Raw genomic sequence first — 23,828 nt, forward strand, 5'->3', positions numbered from 1 at the left:
TCACACTGATACTGTCAGTCTGTGGGCCACACTCAGGTAATGAAAATATAGAAACAGTTCCCTTTTAATATTTTTACAAGTAAATGAGGGCAAATGCACTCATCAATTATAATCACGTGTATGTTTAGATATATAAGTGTAACAAAAAATCTTTGATCTCTCAAATAGAATGAGAACTTTTCTCCTTAGACCTAAAAATTCAATGAAAATGGAGACAGCTTTCAAGAATGTAAGTTTTTTTTTTTTTCATTTTTTAAAGACCAAATATTTTACTATCTCCAGATACCTGCAAATATGTGGAATTATCTTGTAATGAGATTCTGAGGCCAGGAGCCCACCTTGCAAGTTCTCTTTGCAAGAAACAAACCCAGATGTGAGTAAATCAGATACTGTGTAATAAGACCTGAAAGTATTTTTCCAAAGACAGAAAGAAAAATACCCATGTGGTAGAATCCTGATCGGAAAGACACAAAACAAAGATAACAGAACTATTTTTAAGTTTCATATTATGACCAGGGGGCACAGAAAAATAGTTTGAAATGTAAAATACTCATGCTGATTACATGAAATCAAAATACACACTGTTCAAAGGCAGCCAACATTTTTTTCATGGTGTCTAGTTTATGCAATGAGTATCGGTGTTCTCAGACTGGGAGTATTTCAAAATAACGTTGCAGGTACAGCTGGGGAAACTCAGTGATACCCCTGTCCACATCTCAGCTATTAGGTTATAAAAATATTTTTGGTTTTCCTACAGATGTCTAGATTCCTTTCTTTGCTAGTAATTTTAATTCAGATCTCATTATTGACAGCTGTTTGTTCTGATAAACCCTAATTGCTCTCTACCAGACTCAGCTGCATGTAGCCTGATTTTCTTTCCCTTATAGAGTATATTACATATAAATACAGGGAGGAAAAAAAATAACCAATTAACTAAATATGTGTGCACAAAATGATTCATTGAGAGCTCTGATCAAGTAATGTATCTAACTGCAACATAGGTCAAAGGAAATTACAGCACTTATAGTTTATAGTATTAAGTATAATTACATGGAAATATTCACAAGCACTGAAATATATAGATGGTGAGTGGCAGCATCTGAAAATTTATCCTTTTATTAGAGCAACTTATAAATTACTGTATTTAGGTACTCGGCAGGGCATTTAATCTGTTGATGGATTAAATCAAGAATATCTCTTTGACATAAAACTATACACTATGTTGAATCTGAGATGCTTTCCATAACTGAAGGGATCTAGCATGCTATGGGGTCATTTTGCTCTGCAGACAATCCTTCTCTGGAGGGCACAGTTTCTGGGGATATACCAATTCTTTTTCTCACTCTCCAAACAGTGCTATGAATGAGCTGCTTTCCCCAACTTTACAGGAAAGAAATATGGTATTTCTGAAGGAAGCTATTTCCTTTGGAAGATTCTCTTCAAAGGCAATACCTCATTTTAGCAGCTACCCAAGAGATGCAGGAACAGCTTGGCAATGCTCATTCTATCAAATGCCTTTGCAGCTTCACTCATGGAGTCTAGGCCAATTTGGGGACCCCAAGCTGCCTTCCTTAGTGGACTGGAACCCTCCAAAGAGGGGTAAACCCTGAGCTGGATTCACTGGAGACCATATAAGCAACAAATATACTCCATTTGAGAAGAGCAACAGTCCTTTTATTTGCTCTGTCTGTTCTGGGAATGGAGGGAATGTGGTGATCAGGGAGGAGCAAACTGTTCCTTACCAAGGAACCTATTCAAGGAAAATGAACTTTGTCTTAACACCAGGGACACTATATGGTGCTTCCCTTTCTGGGGGCACAAAACACTTCTCTTTGCAGACTTAATCTACCTCATATAGGGAGGAAGATTTCGGGAATGGGAAGCTTATTACCCTGATAATTCTCAGGGATGCAGCAAACATTTCCATTAACACTAATGACAATGTGAGCCCCAGACTCAACATTTGCAAAGCCTGACATACTGACTGTAAAGTATCCTAAGGGGCTTAGCACCCACAGAATCTGCTCAATAGCCTACAGCTTCACCTCCCACCCCAAGTGACAATGCCATTTTATTTGGCACTTAAGAATAAGGCTACTACCATTGTTTTACACCTATGCACACAGTCCTTCAGAGCTGTTAGAATTCTTTCATGGCACGGCTCCTGGCAATGTTCTTGAATAGGACACTTCTACTGCACTGTTCACTGAGCCATCAAAATTTCTTGAATGTTTAAGTGTGGTATGGTTCAAAAGGAGAGGGTACAATGGTGAATTCACAGACACCTCTAACTGCATCTAAGAGTTGGGAGTTACAGTCTAAGGAAATAAATTCTGGTTTTGCCCATGGAATGAAAGAGCTACCACATTTTAAAAGCCCCCAATACTTTCCTGGAAGGCTCACTTTTTACTGATTCTAATAGTTTAAATGTAATTAGGATACTGAATTGATGAAACTATTTTGTTTACACATCAGCATGATAGGGCAAGTGATCTCTAATATGATGTGACCATTTTATGAGAGTCAATTTGGCAAATGGAAAGGGAATGGACCTCAGAGATTAAAAATCTGAGTTGTATTCTTATAAACTACATGCCATTACATTATTTAGCCTCCCTCATTCAGTTTTCTCACCTGTAAAATGGAAACTCATTCCTTAAGATTGCTATGTAAGGGTACCATTGGAAAAATGTCTTAACCAACATAAATGTTAATTTCCTTACTTTCCTATTATTATGAAGAGATACAGGTCAGTACTTTAATACAAATGACCTAATGGCAGAATAGATATGTAACCTTTCTATAGTTGCATGGTTTATATTAAAAATATAGTAATGCAATCTCTTTGAAAACAATATTCTGCTTTATTCCCTGGTTGTTATTCTCTTAAGGGAAAAAAAAAGTAACATATAATTAAATCAGATTTCAGACTTGGAAGGGACCTTAGAGATGACCTAATCCAGAAGATCTCAAAAACTGTAGCTCCCTGACCAATGGCATCATCAGCATATGGGGATCTGTTAGAAATGCAGTTTTTCGGGCCCCACCACAATACCCAGAATCAGGAACTTTGGGGGTGTGGCCACACAGTCTGAGTTTTAACAAGCCCCTAGGTGATCCTGATGTATGCTCAGTTTAAGAACCCTCACATTGTCAAACCACAACATTTGACAGATAGAGACTGAGGAGAGAAGAATTGTTTAGGACTAAGACTCAACTTCAGATACACTGCTTTACTTGTGTTCAAGTGGTTTTCTTCCCCCTATCTCAAATATAGCTTATGGTTTGTTCCAGTCATCTGTTCCTGTCTATATGCATAAGCCTCTATGTGCATGTTCTTATATGACTTTCATTTAATGAATTTAACAACCAAGCCAAGTTTTACCTTTCTTCCAAAGCCCCTGGCTGTTGCTCACTTCACTAGGATGACTCAAAAGTAGGAGGCCACTCTTGCTTGCTCTTTTGGGGTGGCATGGTAATTATTCCAGAAGAACTACTTATTTTAAATTATTTAAGTATTCAATAAATGGAGGAGATAGAGACACAAAGTAGGAGTTGTTGTTTCTGTGAAAACTAAGTTAATGACTTTGGAAAGACTTCATAAAAGTAATTTGTGCCCTGTCATCTCCCCTGAAGTACAGATGAATTAGATAAAGGAGAGACAACTGCAAATAAATGGGAATTGTATTGATAAAGGAGGATTCTAATCTCAAGTTGATTCAAAACTACTGTTTGTGGTTTTTTAATTATACTAAATCTGCTACTCATAGCTTTTACTCAGTTGTTGGTACATTTTAAAAACTGGTGAGTATAATATATAATTATATAAAATTAATTTCAACAGTACACATAATTTTTCAGAGTTCTTTGCTCTGAGGTTTTCTCTAAATGGATCAAGAACACATAGGTCAAGGCTTCTCATGAACATTTACTCTTGTTCCAGGTATCTTAATGTGTGTCCTTACAAGCCCTTTGAGGGAGATGCCAGACTTCATTTCCAAATGGCACAGCCTTGAGATCGACATGGTTTAGTTTTAATAAAGACTTATTGATTATAATAACATATGCATTGTTTTGAGTGCTGCTGATTGATTAGTCAATTATATTAGTTGTTTTATCATTCTATTAGTGTCCTGTTTTATCATTACGAGCCAAATTATCCAGGTTGTGGTTAATATTATTTTATGATAGCGCTGCCTGAGTCCCTGAAGAAATTCCAAGGAGGGGAGGGGGAGAGTTTCATGTTTAGATGAGTTTCAAAAGTTCACTCCTGGAAGTTCACAACGAAAATTAGTATTTTATAGGCTTGAGAAACCCTGCTGTAAAGAAATGATTTTAACATATTTTTACCCATACTTACTTGATTATGGAAATCCACTCTGCTCCACCTAGATTCTATTAACAACTCCTGACTTAGTGTACATACATTGACAAGGCATCCAAATTTTTGAGCTGTTTGTCTTCTTATATTCACACCATTTTTTTTTGTTTTCATGGACTTTCTCATACTTCTGAACACATTATATATGCTAATAATTAATTAGGACATGATCAACATTTGGATTTGGATTTGTAAAAGTCCTATTTTTTTTCTCTTTTTTCTAAATAAGGTAACAAAACATTTCTGTTACTTTCACAGATTAAAAGAAGAAAGTTTTAGCAGGGGAGTGTGAAGCAGAGGATGTTAAATAACAAGGAGTGGTGGAGGCTACCATAAATGGAGCCTAAAAATTTAACATTTCTTTTAAAAATAAAAGTGCTGAATAATAATAATAAAAATGTATGCAAGCCAAATGTTGCAAAGGAAAGTTCTGGGGACAAGATCTCCAAAAAGAGAGGTGGCTTCAATACTCTGGCATTATTTTAAAAATTGTTTACCTTAAGACTTTAGACTTAAAAAGTAATAATTAAGTATCAGATTATAGCAGCGTTTAAGAGAAACAGTTTAGGAGCACTCAACCTGAAGCTGAGAAACTAGTGATGAGTGCCCTTTACACTAAACATGTCCCCGGCAATGGCACACTGACCAGAGATAAGGCTGCCCAGGATATTAGAATCTCAAATGCTGAATGGCAGGTGTGTAATGAGTTTCTTTAAAAAATCCAAAATGAATTACCATTTAACAAACACTGCCTGTAAGGTTGATAATTGACACTGGAAGATGTATGCTTGGGGATTCATTATATATTCTCTGTACTATGTTTGAAAATGTCCAAACTAAAAAAAGTTTAGGAAAAACAGACTCCCCCCAACCCCTAAGATAAAGCTCTCTCTGAATGTAGTATCCTCTACAGGGCAGAAGTACAAAAGAAATCTTGTTTAGAACTGTTGAATACTTCCAGTAGATCAGAGTGGACCTAAATTTCTTGTATCATATCCAAACTGTGATGCCATGGAGCTTTAGCAGGAAACTGAATGTGATAATTCCTTAAGTGCTACTTAATAAGACTGTGGAAATGTGGGCAGAAGTCAGCAAGAGGCTTGATGCTCACCAAAGGAACTTTGCACCTTTGCACATTATGTCTGCCACAAAGATTCACTCTGAAAATGATTTCGATGCAGAATTATTATCTCAGGTTTTAAAAATGTGTTTATCCACAGGCTTTAGAAAATACAAACACAACCACAAAGGCATACATACCTATGTTTTGTAACCAGATGATATTCACAGAGCATTTTACTGAATTCTGGAAAAGGTTTTGCTAAGCTTGTGGCTTTACTATTGTACCCTACAAACCAATAAGTTTGAGTTTAATTGAACCGAGATAACAAGTGAATTTCAGGCTTCAGCACATAAGAGAAAATAGTCTGAAACCAGGTCAATCATTTTCAGACACACAAAAGCGGGATAGAATGTTAACCACAGGTTATGAAGGATTTTTGTGGTTCGTAACATGATTGGTTATGGCTTTTCAAATGTAAGTAGTGAGCATGACTCTGGACTGAGCAACACTCCCTGCCCAATTGATTAGAATCAGAATTGGGTTAAGATTGATGAAAAGAGGCTTTAAGATGTACAGAATGATTGACCACCTGTGAACCCGAGGATGGTCTGAGTCATTTCTTCAAAAAAGCAGAAAACTACTTACGATGGCTTCCATAAAGCCAAAATTCACAATCATTGTCACGATCATTATCAAAGTAAACAAGGACTTAATCTACGAAATTTTATCATTTTATCCAGCTTTCTTTTGCCATTAGTGAATGGCCAGCTTGGTTCCCTATCTCCCTAGAAAAACAAACTCAGGTGAGGGATTTGCACAAGATCTAGCAGCTCTAGGGCAGTTCGACCTCTTATTTTTCTACATATGCAAGTCCTACTTCTTAACTCAAAACCAAAGAGTGAAAGAAGTGGAACTTAGGGTTATTTTTATTAGAACACACTTGAAATGAAGGTTTTAAGGTCTAGGAGTTTCATTTATCACTTCAGGTTTTTAAATATACTAGGTATCAACTGCTTTAGAAAGAATTTTATTTCCATTAGGTTTCTTGAACAAGTATGAAACAGCTCACATTGCATACTATTCATGGTTCTTCTTTATCCAGCCCTGGCTCTTGGTAAAATTTAGAGGTTAGAGTTATATCTTAGGTGTATTTATCGGATGTAGTCATTTATGGTTTTTGAGCCAAGCTTGGTTATAAAGGATAATGTAATTTAAGAATCAATCAAATGACACCCTCAAATAATCACTGTTTAGGCAATGGGTTGAATACAAAGGGGCTCTGCTCACCTAGACTTCCTCATTGTGGCCAGAGACCATTGCAGTGAGGTGAAAATTAGAGACAGAAAAAGACCCTCCAACTTGTACCTCTTCCATGCGAATCTGGGTTAGTTATGCCAAATCTGGGTTAGTTAAGCAAACCCAGTAACAATGGCAAAAAAGCAGGCAACAGTTCTGAAAGAAATTAAAAAGACTTTCCCTCTACTATCTTACCTATTTCAGAGGATGACAAAAGAACTTGTAGTGTGGTTAAACTTAGGAATTTTGCTTTCTCATTCGCCCCATGAAGCCAATTCACTTTGCACTTTACCCAGATGACAAGAGTAGAGAAGTGAGGAAAACAGACTATTGAGACTTTGCAGATTCATTCATGTCATATTTGGCTCAAACAGAAGTTTGATAAGACTACTTGGGAGGACCAGAGACAGCTGAGTCTTGAGAGTCCCTGCAACCCCATCCCAGGTATGTTCTGTGTCCAAAAAGAGCCCGTTTGCTTAGTTTTTCATCATTTAGCTTGATTTCAGCACAGAGACTCATTATGTATTCAGGCTTTTATTTCAAAGGGGATTCTCTACTGCTTTTGGTGTCACTTCATTCGTTTCAGCAACCAGAATCTCTCTGCAGCTGTACTTAACTTTAGAAACGCAAATGTACCTTATTAATGCTGCTTATCAGGCAAAGCATTTAAAGATGCTTGCTAAACAGTTGTTTATTTACATGAAAGACTTCAGAATTTTGCACAGTTAGACTTAGGCACATAACAAACACAGTGAGTGTACGAAAGAAATAGGAGTGATTTTAGCAGATGGCACTGTGAGAAGCAAAGGGTTTGCAAGTGTGAGAAACTGCACAAATCCAAGCTGAGAAGTCTGAATGGCTATTATTGCAACACATACACAGTCAAATGAAGATGGTCATTTACATCATGTTAAGAAATACAGGGGCAGAGTCTTATCTGATGTGTGTTATAAAAAAATGGGGATTTGGCACATGGGTTACTACTGGACAATATACCACATGCAGTTTTTTATTTCGATTCCAACAGAAGAACACTATTGACAGATTTCTCTCTCTTTGCTTCCTACTTTATTCAATAGAAGAGGTAACAATAGCATCTGCTGCTCTTGGCTGGAGCCTGGGATGAGGAAATTGTGGATAATGAGACTCCCAGGCATATGGACACTAAAAAGCTCATGCTACAGCCATGGCACAGTCAGACTAGCACTCCAATGGGAGTGGCAGATATACAAAGCAGCCACTGTGAACCAAAGCAGAGCTGCCAAGACAGCGTGTGTAGTAATTTTTAGTGACCTGAAGTGATTTCCACCATCAAGGTTCCAGAATGGAACCAAAGCAGGAGACAGTTCCTTTCTCCCTCTCTCTGGCATTCTTTTACCATTTCCTGCTGCCCCAGGCTACCTGACCACTTGGGTGCTCAGTACATAAATAGGGCTCTCAGGCTACCCATGAGACCTTCTTACCATTAGTCCTGGTCTTGAAGATCTGTGATACTCAATTGGTTCTAATGCATTAAATTACCTATTTCAACCATCTTAGTGCTAAACATAACACCTCCTCTCCCACAAATGCTTTCTGGTTATTTTCCTGATGCACAAAGAATAAATTTAAGGAACTCTTTAATCAAATTAATGTGAACAAAATTTAAAGGACACAATACACTGGGAAACTTATCCACCAGCAGTCTGGAGATGTCAAGCCAGCAAGAGTTTATGAAGAAGGGTCCTTATTTTGCTTTCTCATCTATCTCTGAAATTAAAGAAAAAGAGAGGTGGTGGTCTGGAAGCCTGGAGATGTCTGTTTTAGATCTAATTCACTGTAGATGAATCATACTCCTGGAGATTTTGAGTCTAAAAAGAAACCCATTAACCCCAATAAATCCTAAATTACAGGAAGATGCAGAGGAAATACTTTTCACACAGGATGAGAAAAGAGTTAAGAGTACAATTTTCTCCCACTCACAAGCTAGCTAATATTTCAGTAAAAATAAACAGGCAGCAGTTATGAAACAAATTAAATGGACTTTTTCTCTATTTTTTTTTTTTAACAACCTCCTATATTAACCAACAAACCCTGTATTTGGGGTAAGTGAGGGTCTTTGCTCCTCTCACCCAGTTTCATTAAGGACATTCACACTGCACTAAGGCAGGCTGGCAAGGGTGGAGAGAAGAGCCTCCACTGCCTGTAAATAAGGTTTAGGCAGGTAGCACTCAAAGGCAGAATAAATAAGGTTACAAATTATCTGTTGCTTCCCACAACAAGAGGTAGAGTCTGCTTCTCTATCCCTTAAAGCCCTGACTTGCTTTGCAAAAAGGAAGGTGCTGAAGCCCTGGTCATAAGGCCTTGCAGCTTCCTCTTGGATACCCTGAGAACCTGGACCTTGGGGAGTACACCTATCTACCTTTTCCAACTGACTTCCAAGGGAAGTGAGCACAAGAGAGAACAGCAAAAGACCTGGGTCTTGCCCCAAATCAACCCACAAAATAGTGAAAAAGTGTAGACACTGAGGTTTGAAGCCAACTGGTTTTGGTTTGATATTTGCAGGCAGCAATGGCTAACTGGTAGACATACCCTCTATTTCAGAAAGTTTGCCAAGTCCAAGTCCAAAGGTACACATATGTATCAGAAACAGAAATACGGTTACAATTTTTAAAAACATTCAATGCTCAAAACAAACCTAAGCCAAAACGAAAACAATGTGAATAGATACCCCTTCTTAAAATAATCAAAATTCTCTCCTTTCAGATGTTAAAAATAAAAGCACACAGCTATTCGGTCTTTATCATTAGAATGGAGAAGCCACAGTTCACCCAGCCCCGTTTTATCTTGTTCATCTTGTTACCTGCTTAGGTAAGTTATAAACTGTGGGCTCTACAAGCACCACTGTGCACTGACAAGAGACTTACTGTGACTCTGCCCTGCTGGACTGAAACTTAGAGCAGGATTTCTGGGGGGAGGTGGGAGAGGTACAGAGGGAGATGGGATGGGAAGAGAGGAAAACTGCTCAAGTCTCTTTACAAGGAGGTGCTGAAAAACAAATGAAATGTGCTTAAGTATTCCACAAGGAAATTTGAGTACAATTCTGCGATTTAAATACAAAGCGCACTATTCCAGAAATATATTACCCCCCCCCCCCAAAAAAAAAAAAAATCAAAGAGCAAGGGATTTCAGGACCCTGCAAGCTTGGGCAGGGGGTCTGACATTATGACTCACTTTCCTTCCATTCAACTCCTCTTATCTTTGGCTACTGCTTAACAATGAAAAAAGGAACAGTTGCTCAGTCACATGCCACTTGAGAGCACTCCTGATGCTTATTGTGGACGTCACACCAAGCATGAATACAAAGCAATGGGACTGATACCCTCGCAAAAAAGACTAGCATTTATCAACTACAAAGCATTTGGCCTTTAAATGTAGCCACCTTGGGGGGCTGAAGATTTATTGCAGCAGTTCTGCCATGGTGCAAAAAATATTTTTGGAACTCCTTTTTGGCAGTAAAGAGCCTGTGGCCTATTCCTTTGAATTCACTTAATGGTGGCACATTTTTATTCTTGAAGATGGATTTTTTTTTTTTTTTTTTGGTGCCAAGTGATGTTTAGAGCCAAGTATTTGGTTTCTATGTTTGGGGATCAACACAGTGAATACTTTTGAGTGATTTTTCAACTAAGGAGCCTTGTTTTCTCTATGCTCTGAAGGTATTTACTAAAGTAAATTTCATAAAGTACTTCTCTAAATATTTAAAAGAAGGATGTTATTCAAAAAAATTTGGGTATGTGTGTGAAAGTTTTGGGGTTGGTTATCATTTGATTGCAGCAGTTATGCCACAATTAAAAATCAGTTTTGTTTCCATTTAAGAGTGGTTTTCAGTTAGAGGTGAATGTCCTCCCCTCACCCCCAATGGAACATTTGACTATATCGAGAAACATTTTTTACAATCACAACTCAGGGCAGAGGTGTTACTGGCATCTGGTGGGTAAAGGCCAAGGGTGCTGTTACCCGACCAGGTATGGGATGTGTTCTGCAACAAGAGTTATATGCCCAAATTATCTACACTGCTCAGACTGAGGAACCTTGCCTTACAGGAATAATCCATTCCAATACGTGAAGCATTTTTTAACTGCAATGAATTATTAAACATTTTAAAATTGTTAAACATTCTAGTTGCTATTGATCTTCTAGATTTATATACACACATATTTTCTAATCTTCTAAATAACAAATTATACAGAGCTCATTCACATTTCAGAAAATGTGACAATCCGCTTAGTCATTTTTATGTTAATAGAGCCAATAATAACTACCTATTTTATATAAAACAAAATGTAATAATAATACAAAAAAACAGGAATTGCAAACATTAATTAACTTCTTTTTATGTGGCAAATATGTGGCTAATTAATCACTTTATACCCACCATCTTATTTAATCTTCATAAACAATATTATGAAGGAAATACTATTGCTATCCCCATTTTACTGATCAGGAGATTGAGGTGTTTTAGAAAGATTCAATGACTTGCTCAAGGTCATAGATTCAGTAAATGTTGCAGCTGGAATCTGAATTCTGGCAGAGTGATTTCAAGTGTTCTATCTTCATCACCATGCACTGCTGTTACCAAAGAGTACACCTATCTGTCAGGAAGCAGCCCTGATATGGGTTGGGGATAGCAGACTTTCATTTGTGTAATGTAAACTAATTAAAATTGAAAATGCTAGAAAGGAATCTACAAAGAGCGTGAAACCTTGATCCTCATACAGACCCTGCTTTCTATTGGGTATGTGGTCTTCAGCAAATCACTTAACTTTTCAGTCTCTATGTCCTTATTTGTAGAGTGATGACAGTAATGATGCACATCTGACATCTTTGTTGTCAATATCAAACCAAGTAAGTGACAGGAGATAAACCAACACATTCCTACATGAAAGTGAGCTGGTTGCTCTTCTTTTGCATGGAATGACAACAGAAGGTGACAGTTTCACAGCTGCCTCTGAAGGGGCCTTCATGATACAGGCCTGATGCATGACTTTGAAGTCTTACACCATTGGCCTCACCTCTCCTCAACCTACTTTATATCTATAATGTTTATTTCAAACAAATTTTCGACTTTATCAGGCAGTCTGAGTGTTCCTCCAGAAACTGAAACACCTCCACTTTGAATTTTACACTTTATACCTAGTGGGGCCATTGTGCAATTCCTTTTGATGGGTTCTTTTGGTTCAATTATTTTGAAATTATTTCAGTAGAAGTAAGGTATTTTTCTTTTACAGGATTATGCAATCAAAATATTGAGGGTCCAACCTCCTGTTTTGTATCACCATGTTATTTCACAAATTAAGCATTCGGTTTTTATGCAGAATTATTGGTATATTATAAGAACAAAACCTGGAATAACAGATTCCACATGGTATAATTATTTCACCTCACCTTAAAAAGTTTCCAAAATAAGGATATAATTTACATATTCCACCCATCTTCCTATCCAGAGATGCTGGTATTTTTAACAATCCAGTCTTTCATCTACAGAAGGCTAGCTTCTCCTATTACTTAATTTACAAGTGGAAATGAATCCCAGGTTTAAAATGTGAGTCTGTGCTTCACACTTGTCAGCATCACAAAGCTATCACATACTTTGGCAGGAATTGTGGTCTTTGATCTGAAGAGACATTTGAATGGAGCATTGGGAGAAATAAAGGATGGGCTTTAGAAAGGATGGGATTTAGAAAGAATGGTTAAAAATGCAGTGAACAAATTCCCATGGTATTGGTACTTCTTCAGATCACAAGGTCTTTTATTTTTATGCCTATCTCGAAACCCTTCGACCTCAAAAGGACTACTTTCTTCAATATTGAGTTGGTCTTAGGGTAAATGGTTATGCTGTGAATATAACCTAACTTGTATCTTGGTTGTGTTTTCATATGCAAAGTTGAAAACTAATAAAATTGGATCTTAAAAATCTTTCCAACCCCAAATTGTAATTCGATTTTTAGGTGGCTCATTAATGTTTATAAGACATTACGGATTTATATGTGGCCTACAGGTACTGTTCACTCCAGGTTTGAGGACTGGTTTGATTTTAGGACCTGAAAGATTTACGTGACCTTCAGGAAGTCTATTTTTTTCTTGAGATAACTTCATTTAGAAGACAGATTCAGAGGTCCTCAATTATCTCCCTTTCATATTTATTCTGAAATGAATAAATTTCTCCTATGAAGAAAAAATATTCCCTTGGCCATAAAAATATTTAACTCAAGAGCTGGCATCATAGGTCAAAGTTTTATAACTGATTCAATGATATTATAGTTATATCCTAATGTATTCATTCCTAGTAAGAAAAAAAAACTTAGAGTTGGTTGTCATACTCTTTTTGTACTACAGAATAGGATTTACAGAATATGTGGTTTAGGATATAAGCCACAAACTTTACTAGAAGACAACACAAAGAACAGGGCTTAAAAAGGAAAAGGGGAACAAAACTTCTTTCTTTTCTAAAAGGAAATCTAAAATAATACGGGAAAATAAAACGCATGATCTCTAAGAAAATCTAATTTTAATAAAGAGCTTGAAAGATCTCCTTAGACTCTTTCAAAATCCAATACTATGAATGAGGTAAAAAAATATCGCATGTCTCTATTCAGGTACTACCTAGATATTTGAAGAGGCAGTGACAAATCTGACCATTTGCTCAACCAATATGGAGAGAGGAGATAAGTGTAAGGAAATAGGCAATTGTGTAACAAGGAGTCAGAACTTGTTAAAATTGTAAGAAAACAGGCTGTGCCCTTTGCGATTAGGCCTACATTTATGAGTTGTATGGCTTTGAATGACCTTTGAACAATCACTTATAACCCCTTTGTGCTTAATGCTCTTGGCAAGTAAAATATATTGTTTTGTGGATTAAATGATTATACCTGCAATACTTACTAATTCTTGTGAAACAGTAATGGCTCAGTAACTGCTAGCTATTAAGACTGTTTATGTTAAAATGATTACAGGGGTAGAAGGGACTCACATGCTAGCAGCTGCCTTTGTTATAGACAGAGTGAAAGAAAGGCTAGAATCTGGCAATGTGATGTGCAGGCAGAAAAGGAAGATGACTCCTTCTCACTAGGTCATCAGGGTAGGATGGACAGTGATGTGTTCTCCCAGTGGACAGCTGAAGGGGAAGAGAGAACCACAAAGAGATCTAAAGACTGGAGAATGTGCTTGGTCTACAGGCCAGGCAACCTAGGACATATGATGGCTTTGCCACCACTAGTGCCATAAACTCAGGAAAGTAAATTGACCTGTGTTGGCCTCTGTTTTTGTCTTCTGTGAAATGGGAATGATATCATTTCTACTGACAAGGATGACGGGGAGGTAAAAGCAATAGCACATGTAAAAAGAGATTAATAGAAAAAAGTTAGAGTACTGAAGAATGAATCCAGCAGTGCTCTATCACTGAGCTACACCTCCAGCCCTTTTTATTTTTTACCTGAGAAAGGATCTTACTAAGTTGACCAGGTTGGCCTTGAACTTTTGATTCTTTTGCCTTAGCCTCCTGAGTAGCTGGGATTATAGGCATGTGCCACTGCTCTTGGCTTAAAAAGATAGTCTATTATGTTAGAAGAGAAAAAAAAGTCCAGCCTTAAAACTTTCTCACTCATTTCTGTAAAAAAAAATTCTAAAATATGGAATGCCACTAACTTGAACAGCCAATTATTGAGCACATGCTCCTGTGGTGTAAGAGCTGAGCATGAATGCACAAAAGCTAAAGCCTATACTCTATGCTCTCAAGGCATGCATGTGATCAGCACACATGCTGAACATGCCAAGTGTGAACAAGTTTTAGGAGATTTCAGAGAATAAAGTGCTTAAGTCGTCTTGTGTGAAGAGGAATGGGGAATGAGCTTAAAAGGCTTCTCCTGGGTTGTGACTCAAATATCTATAAGTAGAAGCAATGCTATACACAGATTATTTTAGATGTGGATAAAACAATGTGGAGAGCAGAGAGTTTGAAAAACTGGATAGTGCGTTCCAACTTTGATGAATTCCTGCTCAAGGTTGAAAAAAGTTACCATGTATATCAACAAAACCATCTGAAGTCAGATTTCATCTTTTTCCATACATATATTGGAGTGCTACTTCAGTTGGATTGTGAAAAAGGATTGAGCATCCCCTAGGAGAGAAGGGAAATAGTTGAGTTCCTGGCCACACAAATACTGCTCACTGAGAGCCAGGGTGAGAGTACTTGGAATTTGTAGCTGATCTAGGTGGTCCAAAGTGTGGATGAAGGGTGAAGGGCAAGATCAGCCTAGGTTACACAGGGCTGTGAATACAATAAGTTCAGACTATCTTGAAGAACCACAAGAATCACAGCATTGAGTTCCACATGTTCTGAACAGCACCATTTTTTGAGTTCTATGGTTTTAGATGTTTATGAAAACAGACTTGTATAAATCTAATTCACAGCATTAAATTGTTTCCTGAGAAAAATCTGATGTATTACAATAAAAATGTCAAAATTTTAAAAATCCATTTAATTTACTATTTGGATATATACAAATATCTGGTTGCATATAATATGGGCATTCATGTTGTATTTTTCTCCTTAGGGTTTTAAATGTACATATGGTTCTTAAATCCCACTCAATAATGAATAACTGATAATTTAACATTACCACAAACTTCTAAATAGCATGCACTGGCCCCAGTGCTATATGTTTATCACTAGATATCATTACATTTGAGCTTCATGAAAATCTTACTGCTATAAATATTGTTACCCCATTTTCTAAGTGAAGACACAGAGGCTAACAGATGAAATAATTTCCCCAAAGGCACAAAACCAATGTGTTAAACAAGCTAGCCTTTTCCTGTGCTGCCTGTCTTCAGAGTACACTTTCAACGTTAAGACTGTTGTCTGAGCTTGTTTTAACACTAGACTAGCCCTGTTACTCTTTTTATTATTGTTAGAATTTCTGTAATTTAATGGCTCTTATTTATCCTAGTGCATTTATTACTCTACAGAACTATGGGAGAAATGTGAAGACCCAATTTTCTGGATACTGCCAGATTTCTTCTGAATCGTCCTCCATTCTCACTGAAGCTGTTTGATGGAAAGTTTGGATTTGCCGAGTTGGTTGCTGACTTTTTAAGAGAGAAAAGAATCACATATGTGAAAGAGAAATCAAAACAAGAAAGAAAGTATATTTGGGTGCTTTTCATGTAAAAAGATCATGGTAGCTATGCCCTTTGTTACTTGGCGATCGTGGATTTTTGCTTACTGCTTAGAGATGGTTTCTAAACTAACATTTTGGGATACCACGTGGATAATTGTTATTTAGAAATGGTTTTAATTTTTCTAAACTAACATTGCTGGGACACCACATGAGTAATTGTTATTTACAATAACATTAATTTGCTACTCCATCTGAAACATGCTCTCAAGTTTTAACATATTTGTTAGCCAAGTCAAGGATGCCTGATGGTTTGGATACTATGTTGACATGACCTCTAAGCAGAAGCCAACATTTCTTATCAGATATATGAAATTATCTATAGGTAAACACAGGTTATTTCATATTAGATCCATTTATGCTTTATCTTTCCCTTATTGTGTTTGAAGTTGCTAACAAATTTCTTCCACCAATACACCTACTCTCCTGTTGTTTGTTTCAATACATAGCTTCTCAAGAGCCTCAGGCATGGCACTTCCAAATGTCAGGAGCTATTAGCACTTCACATTCATCTTTGTTTACTTATTTCTCCTGAGCAGGCTGCATATCTCAGAGGTGAGTCTTGGTGGCTTAACACCACACAGAGGTATGTGTCTGAATGTATGTGTGATATATGTTATCAAAAGCAGGTATCATAGCTATCTTTTCTCTCCTCCTGGCTTGCAAACTTCTTTGGATCCCTCATAGTGCCTAGTGTAAAGCATGCACACCTAGCCTATGATCAGTAGAAGGCAGATTTCATCTTAAGACTGCCTATTTTAGTTTTCTTATGCATCTACTTTATAGAAACAGAAGCACATTTTGAGAGGGAAGATGTTCTATTTCAAAACGTAATGCTGTTTTTCAGTAAAAACTTCCAAGTTAGGTTTCCCTAATTTTGTTCCTACTATTTCACCTGTTTATTTAATACCATTTATTTAATAGGTTTTTAAAATAATTGCCTGTGTGTGTGCGCGCACACCTGCATACCCACACATGGATAGGTGGGGGAAAGACAACTTCGTTTTTTTGCCATTAGTCCTATAAGGATAACATTTCTCCTACCAACTCAAAATTTCCTTTTTCTCTACCTTTAGCCAAACTACATTTTAAAACATTTCATGTGTTACATGTCTGATCTTTAAAATCAAGTTTGGCTTATACCAATCAGGGGTACCATATAACCAGTTACACTGGATCTCTGAAGCCTGGAAAAAAGTTTAGATAACAATATACAGACTGGTCACACTCATGTCTGACTGAACCAACAGGCAGGAGAAACAAATTTGCTTTCCAGATGGAAAAGTATTTACCTGAAATAATAAAATGAATTTTTAAGTGTTTCACAACCAAGCAAAAAAAAAGCTACATTCAAGTGGCCAGTCCTCAAAGGTCCTGTCCTTGGTGTGGGAGAGCAAGAACTAGATAATGAGGCATGATCACACCACAACACCACCTTCTTAAGTAGCAATACTCAAGTAAATCCTGTAGCCTGTCACTTAGGCTGACTTGACTCCATCTATTGTTGTTATGAACAATAGACAAAATAAAGCATGAAGAATGCTTCCATTGAGTTTGAAAAATACTCTCTATAAAGGTAACGTAATGCTAATGCTATTGTTTATCAGGGAGAGCATTTGCTGAAAAAGAGACATCATCTTGTTTGGAATTCACTAGGCCACTGTTTAACAAGAGCCACTGTCGTATGAATTGACCAGCTGAAATTTTTTCACTTTTGATGTAGTTATTGACCCCACTTTTTTTTTTCCGCAAAAATAGCTCCATTTTGAGAGTCTGTTGTATGATGTTATAGGATAATATGGGATGTGAAAGAGTTACGCTATTAATTTATATTGGAGGTGGCTTATGGCAGATGCTTTCTTGTTCTTTTTTAAAAATAAACTTCCATACTTGAATTTTACTTATCTGTTCAAGAAACCATATTTTTTTCATATACGAATTACTCAAGTAATAAAGAACTTTTAAGAAGTCATAGAAGCTATACATTTATATAGAAATAAATAGTAATACATAGAACTGACTAAACATTTTGAATAGTGTGTTAGAATACTTGAGAGGAAACAGACAACTGGAAAAAATCAGTTCAATAATAAAATGTGTGAACATTTGCAAATAACAGAATCTGAGTGGTGATACAGAGGATATTAGCAAAATTATGTGAAAAATATAAATTATACATTTCAAGAGAAATACAAGATCATTATCTCTGAGTATTTAATGTAACATTCCAATCTATAGTCTTGGAATATATTTTATTAAACAAATTAGTATATTTATTATATGTGAATTGGTATTAATAATGTGTAAACGGCTTTTGTCTTCAGGCAACACGATATTCTCCCTGAAAACATGTATATTTACAATAGTATTTTGTTCAGCAATTTCCCCCCTATAAACAGCAAAACTTTTCTATTAATCTAGCCCATAAGAGCACATGAAACAATTCATGTAAATATGTTTTAAGAATATTTGTCCACATAGGAAGTAAAATCTGACCCTGATTAAAAGGTTAGTACTTCATTCTTTTCTGTTATAAATATTTATGGCCATATGCATGTCGAATTTTTTGTTTATTCATTTTTACTCTAAAGAAAAAATAGCAATGGGTCATTATTGCTTACTATCTCAATATGCATCTGTATCAAATCCCTCCTATTGCAGTATAGGCATCTGACCAAAAGAGATCTGTATTATTCATGAAAGTATTTATTAGCCCCAGTATCAACAAGTTGAAAAGAGAACATCCGATAAAGAATAATTTAACTTGGTTTCTTCCAAAATCTTCTGACAGCAAGTAAACAAAGACTCCTACAGTACTTACCTGCAGTGCACAACCATCGGACCTGCATCAGGAGGATTACAGGTTTTGACTCTCCGTAAGAAAGCTAGAAAAGGTGTGGGGTGCTCCGGAACACCGTGATCCGGCCAGGCGGTGAACTGGAATTGTCTCACTTCTCTCTTCTCGCTGGAACCATTCTGTGACATAGGAACACTGGCTGAAATTCTGTGTTCCTCACCTCGGGTGGTAATGATGAATAACACAGACACAATAACACTAGAATGTTAAAAGTGCTATCTTAATTCCTCCCTCCCACCCTGTTATCCTTTGGGAAGCCACGTTTCTTTGGAGATACAAACCCCAAGCTATTCATAAATGACAACTATTTGCTCAGGAAGATTAAATTCTTAGGTGAGAAGCATTCCTGGGTTCAGGTTTAAACATCCGGAACGTTTCTGTTATATTTTATAGAAACAACTAGTTCTTCTTCATCTATTCTTTATTTGCTGAAACTTTCCTGCAGAGCACGGGTTTCATATTTACTGATAAATTGCCAGACTGGGAGAAAAATTGTTGGGCGATAATGGAAGAATTACTTCATTCTTCACTGTTGCCAGTGGGACCAAGATTTAAGTAAAGGCTTAAGAGATTTGATTTCTCAAAAGAAGCTTTCTTTAAATAATGGAGAGGGGAAAGGGTGGCGGGTGGAGAAAAGACAAAGAACAAACCTTGTAAAGTGCAAATGTTCTAACACAATACGTGGCCAGCTCCACCGTATCGAGCAGTGTCACTTGGACCAGTCCGTGGGTTTCTGTGCCTCTGCTGGGCCAATACTGGTCACACTTCACCTACAAGAAACAAGTGACGCATTCAGGGCAGAGGCTCATCAATTTCTCCATTAGCTTTACTTTGAGTTGCTGTTGAAGGAAAACAGCTTTTCTGCATTTCATTTTATGTTGATCTTTTTCTGGCATGCATTCTTGTTATCCCAATATATGTAAATTACTGCTCTGATGCCAATATAAACCACATTTTTCAAACTGGTAAGAATATTAAGCAGTAACAGATTCAATTTTCCTGGAAAAAAATAAGTTGCAGATTGTTGCTGAGTAAAATAAGGAGAGAAGTATTTGAAACTTCAGAATACTTGGGGAAAAAAAAATCACAAGTTTGTTCTGGGGCAGATGTTATGATTTGCATTAGGAAGATTATACTCAGGCATTTAAACTCTGTGGAGAGGTAGTTAGTGTTCATCCATCAAGATTTAAAAGGTACACGTTTTTCATCTTCAGCTATCATAATTTCTAAACAGGTTTGTTTTAAAGAAAAGTAGAAATAATTTGAAAATTTATCAAAGTATAATAAACAACATAAGCATGTATTTTTAAAAAAATACAAGATAAATGGTATTTGTATCCAAAAGAAATTAAACCTGTAATGTCTAGGGGAAAAGATCTATCTATTCCTTAAAAACAGTCTCAGAGGGTCATATACAAGCAGTGCAAAGTTTAAATAATTTAAAATTCATTCATTTGAGATGAATAATCTACAATTTCTATGTGGAGTGGAACAAAAGAGTATTCAACCCAATTAGTTTAACACGCAACAAAGAATAATTCTAGGTCTGCAGTAAGCCTCAATTTTACTGAAAATGTCCGCTGGGCATTAAAAAGCATAATGAAAAATGACAAACACAGCACTATAGTTTCCAGTAAGGCCATAGATCAGAATATATTTACCCTTTCTATCTCAGATTAAAAGAAAAATGGAAGTGATTCTTAACTGGAACCAAATGAAATGCATTTCTCTAGGTAAAGAAAGCTGCTAGAACTCTTTTATATTAGGAAGCACATCCTTTATTTGAAAAGGGAGGAATTGAAAGCACAATCTTTGGTTTTAAACAAAGGCAATAAGGCATTATGACCACAGATAAGAGAATTTTTTGGTCTGGTGAATAGAATTATTAGATAATTATTTGTTTTTATGTTAAATATAAATATTAGCAGCACTCTGTGCCTAATATTGTAATCTATTTCACAGAGATAATAACTGCTCTTTCTGTAGATACTGGACCTTCTAGAAAGGCAGAGGTTTCACCCTCTACACAATTTTCTTGACAAGGAGAAAAGCACTTTATTGTACATTTATACAGTAAGCCAGAAATTGAATTCACAAGATTTGATTCCTGTGCTTTTTTCAACTATGAGACCACATAAAACATCACCTTTTTGATGAAAAATAAACAAAAGTGTGACAGTAAGATGAAGCATTTGTTTTAATATAATTAAAAATAATATCTTGTATGCTTCCCAGGTGCACAGAATATTTTTGTTCTTTTATTTCTCTCACATGCTCTGACATAAAGAGAAAACGACCCCAAGAGAAGACAGTTCTTCAGGGAGAATACTGAGGTAGCATGCCCAGGGTTGAACTACTCTATATGTTCTTTGCCCATCATGTAAGTCCAGGAGGTCAGGTCTGATATATTTAGCAAAGGCTACCTCTTGAATGGAACATTACTAAAGTAACAATGCTTCAGGTGGAAAAAAGAATCATAAAAATTAGGTCAAAGGCTTTGTTTTAAACTATGAAACAGATGTCAAGTTGATGTCTCACTGCAGAGGACAAAAGCAACTCTGTAGGCCTCATATTGCAATATTCAAGAGGATACCAGAGATCTGCTCAGTTAAAGAATCGAGAGAAATTCAAACTCATTATTTAAGTTTCAGCTGGACAGCAATCCTTTGAAATGAAAACCAACTGATCAAGTTCCATGAAGACAAATATCACTATGATGTACCCAGAAACATCACGTTAATGCAACAAAATGATCTATAAGGTCAATTCATTGAACTGAACCAAATTCAATATAATTACATTTCAAAGTTGGGAACTGGAGGACAGTTTTTATGTAACTTTTGGAAAAATCACTCCACTGATGAAGACTATCTATAAAACTGTAAGATACAAGAAATCTGAAATTATACTACTCTTATACTTCTAGAAGTAGGTATTAAACTATAGGTATCATTGGCTTAGACTCTGACTCCTTTAGAAGAAATACCAAAAAGTATTACTATAAGAATGACATGCTATAAAAATTTCCAGCTAAAAGATAAAACAATTGCTTCTGTATTCAATTTAAATGAAGCAATCTTTTCCTTTACACCCCCCCCCCCCAAAAAAAAGTCTTAACATGTTTCAAAAACAAATGGGAACAATTTTATTTTAGCCAATATATTTAAACATTACCATTTTCAAGGTTGGGGGTGTAGCTTAGTGACAGAGTGCTTACCTCAAATGTGCAAGGCCTTGAATTTAATCCCCAGAGTTGGCCAAAAAACCAACCCAAACCAAATGAAACAACAACCACAATAAAACACAAAAATAACACACCCAGACACTGCATTTTCCTCAGGAAATATTTCTGAGGGAGCTTATGAAAAATAAATACTCTAACGTGTAGACATGCACACACCAGGTCCTGCAGTGACTAGATGCTTCCTCTCTCTGCGTCAGCCTGCACTGCATGTAGCACTTCTTCCTTGGCCTCATTCTCAAGTAACCTGCCCAGGTTTCTTCTGACTTGAGAGGGCTAAACTTAAGGGCTCACATTCACTGGCAAGTATTATTTTAGGTTTTCATTTCTAAGCACATGTTACACAAATAATTTCTAATTTCAATACTGGATGTGAATATGAGGTAGAGTGAGGAAAAAAAAAAGACACAGAACAATAGAAATGATTTTTTCTAATTAGTTAATGCAAATAAGCTAGCTCTATTTCCCTCTCTCGAAGTATTTTACTCTGACAACAGCACTTCCTTCTCCCACTTCGTTCTCCTGAGAGGAAAATCTCACAAGGCATTTCTAGAGAGAGTTACTGTTGGCGAGGCTTCACGCACAGAGCTTAGTGTGGGAGATGAAGAATTAAGGCTGTTCCCTGAGAGTGTAAGAACCTGAAGGCAGCAATTACTGAATACAAACATGGATTTTTGCCTTTTCTTCTTATTACTGAGAGATCAACTTTTCATTTTTGTATAATTATGGAGAGAACAAGTTGACTGTCATTGTTTATGCCCTAAAATTAATGCATTTAACATTTTCATGATAAGATATCAAAAGTAAGTTTGATGGAATGAAAAAACATATTTAAATGTATTCTGAGGAAAATCGTGTCACTGGAAATACCTGGTAGGTCCGCTCACTGCTTTGAGAGAAATGCCTCTATTCTAGGCCATCATTACTCCCATATGGCTTATCTTAGAAGTGTTGGCACATTTCAGGTACTCAACAAAGGTAGCCAACTTTATAATCAATTATACTGTGGTCTAGGTTGGCTTATTTTTAAATTGCCTAAAACTTTCTGAAAACAAATTCCCCTCATTTTGATTTAATAAAGACTTATTGAGCATGACAAAGCATCAGAATTCCAATGATAATGAGCCAATACCTCCAGAGAGTTCTAGCATCACTGATACAGAATGCATTTACCACATGGCACTTTGAAAAGCCTGCCTAAGGCCTGGTTATTTAGCCAGAGAAGGACTCAAGATAGGCAATAAATAATAATAAATAATATGTTGGGCACTAGCTGCTAGTAAGAGTAATTGTAAGTCCCTATGTGGTAAGTTTGGGCAGAGTGGTTGTTAGGATCTTTCTCTAAAGGGTGAATAACAAATATGCTAACTTTAGAAAACACAGATCAAAGTTATTTTCTGATACCAGTTTATCACGATTCATTTCATAAGGGGCACTGTAAAAGAAAATTTTAGATAAACATCAAGATCTGTCTTGGTGGAAAGCAAAATGTATGCTGAATTAATTTCTACAAATTATAACTCTTCTGGAAGTTTTTTTTTTTTTTTAAGATAAAATACTTGACTTTTTACAGGACATAGATTATCTCAATGTTTCTATTTTATAGCAAGTGTCATTCTCTACTATATTTAACTAATATTTGGCTGTATCTGTTCTCAAGTTGCAAAACAGGTTGGGTATTTCTCTATTTCATTTTATCTTCAGTGATCATTGTGTAGTGGAGGATCAAGGGGCAACTGAATGTTTGAAATGAGAATGATATTAAAGTCTTTGAT

At 36.3% G+C, this 23,828-nt stretch overlaps 1 protein-coding gene across 3 annotated transcripts in view; it reads right to left on the bottom strand.

Moving 5' to 3' along the window:
- Positions 1–23,828, bottom strand: part of PTPRD (protein tyrosine phosphatase receptor type D) — a gene marked incomplete at its 5' end in the record, with an annotated part of 242,588 nt that overhangs the window by 26,042 nt on the left and 192,718 nt on the right. For all 3 annotated transcript variants that reach the window (XM_079112996.1, XM_079112995.1, XM_079112994.1), the window contains 2 exons: positions 18,777–18,931; positions 19,463–19,582. In XM_079112996.1, the coding sequence (XP_078969122.1) occupies positions 18,777–18,931; positions 19,463–19,582 (275 nt within the window). The remainder of the gene's footprint in view (positions 1–18,776; positions 18,932–19,462; positions 19,583–23,828) is intronic.

Source organism: Sciurus vulgaris (assembly GCF_902686455.1).
Source record: "Sciurus vulgaris genome assembly, chromosome: 15".
Classification (NCBI taxonomy): Eukaryota; Metazoa; Chordata; class Mammalia; order Rodentia; family Sciuridae; genus Sciurus; species Sciurus vulgaris.